The 7756-nt window shown below is 39.5% G+C and overlaps 1 protein-coding gene across 1 annotated transcript in view; it reads left to right on the top strand.

The window, feature by feature from the left end:
* The window catches only part of LOC137650975 (centrosomal protein 43-like), a 119658-nt gene extending 112647 nt beyond the window's left edge, over positions 1-7011 (top strand). The window contains exons 7-8 of the mRNA XM_068384115.1: positions 2068-2219; positions 3497-7011. Of these exons, the coding sequence (XP_068240216.1) occupies positions 2068-2219; positions 3497-3568 (224 nt within the window). The 3' untranslated portion in view covers positions 3569-7011. The remainder of the gene's footprint in view (positions 1-2067; positions 2220-3496) is intronic.
* Positions 7012-7756: the final 745 nt, after the last annotated feature.

Below are 7756 nucleotides of genomic sequence, written 5' to 3'. Positions count from 1 at the left end.
ATGCTTACTGACGACAACGACCCAGTAGCGCACCCACATGCTGACCCCGGGTCGCCTCAGGGAACGTATCCCTCCGTCACGGAGGGACCCGACAAGGGAAAATGGAGATAGGGGGGACTGCACAAAATTCTTGGTCGGATAGGGAGGAGATCCCAGATACTCCTAAGAAAGTAGTTCAAGGTAAGTACTGTTAGGAAAAATACAAATTACTTAAAATTTGTGATATTTCAGCGTTGACGATGCAGTGGTGGGTTTGTTAAGAGCCTGCAGCCCTGGGTCTCTTATTGATATATTGGCCCTGGGACAGGGAAGACAATATTTCTTTGGTATTAAGTGTCATATTGAATTTGTTGTTCTATCCTTTAACTCGAGAACTTTATGGTACTTTGTAAGTAACCAATCTCCTTCAGCTATGTGCCCGATCTTGCGACCAAAAACACAGATCCCTGCGAAGCACGACACCAGATTTGAGTCCTCCATTCTTTCACTAGAAGAAGCATCCAGAAGTAATCAAAATTTGTTGCTTCTTTACCTTGTGAGGATGTTTAAAGTTTTAACTGCCATTCATGAATGGCAGAGGCAAGGGACAGTGACAATGCCCTAGAGACTGACCATATATACATATGATCAGCACGCAAGTCCCCTCTCCATCCAAGCTAGGACCAGGAAACAGTTGCTGATGACTCAGCAGGTAGACCTGTAGGCTCCCCAAATCCCCCCCCCCATCCTTACCTCACTAGGATGGTGAGGATGCAGACACCACGTGAAACTATCGAGCTTAGAGTGGGTTCCGGACCCGAAGTTGGCAGAATGCCAGGCAGGCCCGTTTCCGTTAGGCTATCATGAGAGAACTTGGGTCTTAAGGCCTAAGTACCAGAAACATTTTCTTAGCATAGTCAGGTTCAAGAAGAAGATATCCATTAACACTCTTTCTGGCTTTATGTAACCATCCAGTGAATGTCTGGTATCTGTTCCACACTAGCCTCAGGAAAAAACCTGTCACTGGCACAGGTATGGAAGGCAGGAATCTGGAAATGCCAAAGGACATTCAACTCCCAATATCTGTGGGAAGATACCCACAAGTCATTAGGTACCTTTATCCTTGGTCCTGTGGTGGCTGCTTAACAAGTTATGTAGCCTGTCTAGCTCCTTCACAGGACAAGAAGCATCTCTTCTAAGATGATGGTTATTCCATAAGTCTGAGAATAAAAGGATTATTTGCTTCTACTATTTCATCCATTCCGTCCCCAGAGGGAGCTGCAATGGTAACCATTATTTTCTAGACGGGATGATGATGAAAGGGCTTCATAATTGAGCAACCTTTTTTCCAGACAGGATCTGTTGCAAAGTGTCTCCCTTATCCTTTTTTAACAAAGGGGAGGGTGGACGAATTTATATCAAACCCATTATTTGTCTTAAGCTTTATGTACATTCTGACAGTATAACACAGACAGATATACTGTACAGGCTCCTCCATATATCAGACAGCATATAGGTATGGTCCTAACCTAACGCCGTTAGGCGTACCTCAACTTAGGGTGTTAGGAGGTTGCTAGACTCATTGCCTTTGCTCCGTTACAGGATCAGGCAGATTGACATTTCCATGGATATTTAACCTGCCAGAATTTTTCATAAGGACTACCTCCCACCAATAAGCAAGTCTCCAGTTTAAAGAACGATAGGTTTATATTTGTATAGGAACAAATAACAATTTTTAAAAATAATCTTTATTTTCCTATATACCAACTGGGGTACTTTAAGTTCCACTTCCCACCTCAAATATTCCTCTAAGTCCCAGGCATAAGGTCAAAGTAACTAGTTAAGCTGACTGAAAGGTGGGCAGTTTCAACATACTACCCATTGGTTGTTATAACTGCCTTGTTAACAATTTAGTGACTGCTCCAGTTTCTGAAGTGATACTCCTATTGAAAAGATTTAAGTTTGTATAGCTGGGAATATTAAGTATTACTTTGAATATTTGATTTTAGCTAGGTCTCTATGAAGGGACCTGAGGGGATTCATACCAATATTATAAAAAACAATAAGTTAACATTCACCTCTTTTCAGGAGGCGACAAGCACTATGAAGAAGACTTTTCATCTATGAGCCAGAAAGATGGTCAGGAAGAAGAGGAAGAGGAGGGGGAGGAGGAGGAAATAGAGGAAGAGGAGGACATTGAGGAAGATATTTCAGATTTGATTAACTCCAGCATATCAATTGTAAGTACATTCCAAGATTTGTTGAAGATTATATATATAAAATTTCCTAATTTTGTGGAAGATATTGATCTGGACAATCCTGGGCAGGTAATCCATGCAAACCTATTTCTTTGCAAGATGGTTTGAACATCTTTAATAATAAAACGAATAAAAGTAAGACTAATTATTCTAATACAAACTAATAATTTAAATTGCTATTTTGTTTGCCACCAAATCTTTGATATTGCTATTTTGTTTGCCACCAGATATTTTATATTGCTATTTTGTTTTCCACCAAATATTTGATATTGCTGTTTTGTTTTGCCAACAAACATTTGATATTGCTATTTTGTTTGCCACCAAATATTTGATATTGCTATTTTGTTTGCCACCAAATATTCAACTTTGCTATTTTGTTTGCTACCAGATATTCAATATTGCTATTTTGTTTGCTACCAAATATTCTTAGACAAACCCTCTTCCGTGTAGAAGAGCACCAATAATTCTGAGCAGTGCACCTTTGCATCCAGGATGAACATAGGTCACGACTGATATTTTGGCTTCTTTTTTGACAACTGCTGTGGGGCAATGTTGAGGGCCATCAAGTTCAATTCATGGGTTTTGCATTAAAGATTTAAGTTTTGCTAAATTTTGTAGAACAATATTGTAATGAACTAAGCCATGACTTATAGTGGTGAATTTTGATTTAGGTGGATATGATTTGCATTTTCTGATCCACAGGCTGTTGGAATAAGATATCTGATCCACAGGCTGTTGGAATTAGATATCTGATCCACAGGTGGCTGAAATATAGATACTTGGACCTTACTGGTTATTATTATTACTAGCAAAGCTACAACCCTAGCTGGAAAGTAAGATGCTAAAAGCCCAAGGTCTCCAACAGGAAAAAATAGCCTTGTCAGGAAAGAAAACAAGAAAACAGATAGAATAGTAGGCCTGAGCGTACCCTCATGGTTAAGACAACTAATTCATATGGAAAAGTTGGTCGCAGATAGGTTTCTAGTAGCAAGTTTATAGGCTTTTTCAGCGGGTCAAAGGTGCAATTTGGTGCACCTGGAGAGTTGTTGCATAGATGTGAGGCATTTATGATCATTGGTTTATGTGAAAAATGTACTTTATTATAAAATATTTGTCTCATTAACTATCAAGTTTCTGTAGTTCATAGTCATTTTGGTGTCTTATGAAGGCAATGTCATGTTACTGAACAAAGGAAACTACCATACCGGTAAGAAACCTTATTTAATTACAAGTAATACTTTAGTACCTATTTCTTTCAGGGTTCAGATCACACAAAAGACCAGTCATTATCTCAGGCAAGTGATGTTCCTAATTATCAAGAAAATCTGTGACATTCTTCATTCCAACATCTCTCATCAGATCATCTCATACCGAAGGGTTAATTATAACTATTTATGACAAATGATATGGTCCACCTCCAGTAATCACTTTAATCATACGTCCATTATTTTTTCCACTTGAATGTAGAAAATACTGTAGTAATGCAAGTTGTAGATTATAACTTCTGTGGGGAATGTTATTCATTAGTTGATATTTTTGTTTAGACCCTTCCACATGAGGGGAAAATGCAGGGGGCACTCTAATTTGCCTGTAATTCTATCGCCTCGAAACATTGTTACCAGTTCAAACAGCCCAAGGCAGAAAGTAGGCACAGGCAGGCGAATGTATGACAGGTCGGACGTCGTGCAGAGTAAAGTCAGAGTTTTGTTAGACAATACTCAAGTGGCAGTCTACGGGCTCAACAAAGGGCACGGGAACGTCGATGGTTTGCCTGTCATTTCCTCGTCTATGACATCGTGTACATTCTTGATCGTCATGCATACAAGAAAACTGGTAACAGTGTCTGCCCGCCGTACATTTGCCCCCTCGTGTGGAAGGGCCTTTCAACTTGTTAAACTTCTCCATTTAAAATTGCCTTGAATTAAAGCTAGATGTGCCTCATTCCAGTTAAACTGTTCTTGTTAGTTTAATCAAATCTTATTATTATATTTGTAGATTAATGAATGCTATATTAATTCCAGCTCTAAACTGAAACTTACTAAATACTGCCCAAAGATTATGAAAAGTGCCTGTAGAGCTCTTAAGGTATTTAAGACTGTGATTATTGCCTAGGGCTTTGTCCTTAATAGCTTAAGTGTTAAACATTTATGCGTGTAATCTGCTTGCCAGTCTTATGAAAATATTCATTATAGTTTTGTGTTCCATTGACTTTTCACACTAGAAAAAAAAATGATTTCATGTACTGCATATTAAACCTTATAGTTATATTTTAAATCAACTGTATTGTATATTAGATTCTTAGTGATGAATATCCAGGGAAAAAATTTTTATTTACAGAATTCCAGCTTGAGTTATTTATTGTACTTACAATATATTGATAATATTTTCTTTAGAATAGTCTTATTGAAATAACTATCTTTATATTGTATGGCAAAGTATCATATAGTAGTAACTCGGTTTACGAGTTTGATTCGTTTTGTGAGCGAGCATGTAAACTAAATTGCTAATTTTCTAAAATAATTTCCCATAAAAAATAAAGGAAATTCACTTGGTGCATTCCACAAGTTCATAAGTACTCTACACATATTTTTAAAGGTTTTATAGTGATAACTATTAAACGACTTATAACCCCTAACATAAAAAATGAATAAAAATAAATCCCAATGAAACTTTAGCTCACAGACTGATACAGTGCCCATATTTGAAGTTACTCGTAAACCGAGTACTACTGTACATACATACATCCCTCAAAAATTAATGTGAAATTGATTTCTCAATTTTGTCCTGTAATGATTATTGATGAAAGAATTCCACTTTTTAATCTTTTGGAAGATTGAATAAATGAATTATTCCTACGCGGATAAAAACTTCCTGAGTCATTTAATGGGGTTACTGAAGGTTTTGTCTCTTACGGCCAGACAAAAAAAAGAATCGGTAGATTGTGTCATGCTATGCTGCTGGGCAGCTGAGCCAGTATGCATGACGGGCTATGCTTGTCCAAAGTGTCTAGTCACATCACTTCCGGCCGTGGAGGTAGTAGAACGTCCCTGCTTTAATCCTGTGATCAGACAATCGCATCGCCCGCTCGTCACCTTTATTTTTACTTGTGCTTATGTCTCTGTGTTAGGACATTATTTGTCACTTGCTTGTGAATTATTTATGATATAGAGTGTGCCTTTTGACTATGTTAACCTCGATGCGTTCCTGTCTGGGTCATAATGGTCGCCCCTGTGGGACCTTTATGAGTAGAATAGATGTGGATCCTCACCCAGTATGTCCAGCGTGTAGAGGAAAGAAATGTTAGGTAGAATCTCCATGCGAGTATTGTAGGGAGTGGTCATTCTTCAGATGGTAAAGATACCGTTCTCGTAGGAAGAAGCGAGCCAAGAGAGATTGTTCGCCTCCTTCTCCCTTGGTAAGTGCGGCATTGAACGTTCTCCTCCATTCAAGTTCTGCGTGTCAGAATTCCTCTGAGGCTTCTGTCACGGAGGACGATGGCCCTAATTTCATGAACATATCTCCCAATGTCGGTAATGTGCATTACGAAATCGAACCTGTTATTATTGCGGATCGCTTAGCTACGGCAGCTGTGTTCCCTGTGCCAGATCTGCTAGAGGCTTTTCTTCCAACCTATGCTGCCTTGTCTAGATCCCCATCACCCCACATGAGTGCACTGAGTGGAGAGTTATACCTTTCTGATTATGCACATAGATGTTTTCAGTAGAAGTGTCTCCAATAAGAACAGAAGCATATCCTTATTCCAGAAAGGACCCTAGAGTTGAGCCTGTCATTTTCCCCCGTACCAAGGCAGCATTATTGGAAGATCCTGATTACTAGTCTACAACTCGTTCTACCGAGAAAGGCTTGCCTCTTACGCCTAGCAGTCCTCAACAGAAAACTCCTCGAAAGAGTGCCCGCAATGAGTAAATCTCTGTACAATGAGGGTGGTTGGACTACTTCACCTGTATCCCCCCCCCTCCAGTTTTGGCAATACCTTCGTGCTCCGAGCAGGCATTTCCTCCCAAGCTTCCTATAGCTGGAAAGTTGAGTGTAACTATTCCTGCCATACCTAGAATTTTGTCAAAGGATGCCGTCCGGCCTAAAGTTCAGATTCCTAAATCTAAACATGATGACTTCACTGTATGCGCTGCCTTCTCTGTGTGGGAGGTTATCCCCCCGCAGCCTAGGCAGGCCTGCAGGTCCAAGGAAGTTGTCACTCCCAAGTGTTGTGACGTCACTGAACGCACCACCATCTTGACGCTTGAGCATATTCCTCTGCGTCATGATGATGCTAAGAAATGGCTATTCGTCCATTGGATAGTAGAGGATGTAATAAACCATACAGATTCCCACAGAGTTTTATAAATCCTCGGGCTGGGACTGAAGACATAGAACCTCTCCCTACGCAGATAAAATCCCTGTGTATTATTATTTTACAGACAAAATCTTTAATCGTCCGGATAGACCCCACTCGTTCATTCAGTCTGACGATCATGACTACCAGGATAAGCGTTCTTCAGAACACATTTTTTTTACAGGAGTTGTAGAGCTTGCTTACGAGAATGTATGAAATATTACATGAGATTGTGCTCAAGATAAATAGAAGAAAGACAGATGATGAGAACGGAATATGCAATGAAGATGAGATATCATTGGAAGGAGAAAGAATCTTTAGAATTTGAGTTTAATGAAAGATTGAAAAAAGCAAATCAGACAATGGCAAAGTTAAGTAAAATTTGGAAATCAAATCACCTGAAATTACATATAAAAATCAGGTTATATATCAGTTTAGTGAGATCCTTGTTACTGTATGGACACGAGTCGTGGTATGACAATGAAACAATATCCAACAGATTTTGTAGATTTGAGAGCAAAGCCCTCAGCCGAATATTGGGAGTTAAATGGCAGGAAAAGATTATAAAAGAAACTATGAAAGATTATTTGAATGCATTATGTGGATAAGATCATGGAGATGGGTAGATGGAGTTGGTTTGGGCATGCTCTTTGCACTCTCCCAAGAGAGATAAGTTCATCAAACTTTCAACTGTGCTCCATAAAGCACTAGAAGAATTGGAAGACCCAGGCCTACGTGGCTGAGGACTATGAAGCGCGAAGTAGATGATGAAAGAAGTAGTTATTTCAAAGCTCTAGAGAGAGACGACTGGCAAAATCTAACCGAGGCCCTTTGCGTCAATAGGCATGGGAGGAGATGATGATCATGATGACAGGAAGTGGATTCGTGGCACAGAAAATTCCCTCCCCTACATCAGATATAGAAGAATGATCTGGCAGAAGACGTAGACATGGTCCTCGCCATAGACATTCAAAAGAACAGAGTACTGACCTCTCTCTTTGACCTCGTAGAATAAGTTTCGAGACAGACACTTTAACTTCTTTCTCTCTTGATCTAGACATAGAAACAGCTCTTACGATGGGAATGATCTAGATTCATCGCCGCCTCTTTTTGTTATCACTCAGCGAAAGGAAGGACGTTGGAGGAAGGCTAAAGAGCGTATCAA

The sequence above is a fragment of the Palaemon carinicauda genome, chromosome 1, assembly GCF_036898095.1.
Source record: "Palaemon carinicauda isolate YSFRI2023 chromosome 1, ASM3689809v2, whole genome shotgun sequence".
Classification (NCBI taxonomy): domain Eukaryota; kingdom Metazoa; phylum Arthropoda; class Malacostraca; order Decapoda; family Palaemonidae; genus Palaemon; species Palaemon carinicauda.
This window is presented reverse-complemented; position numbering and strand designations above follow the sequence as displayed.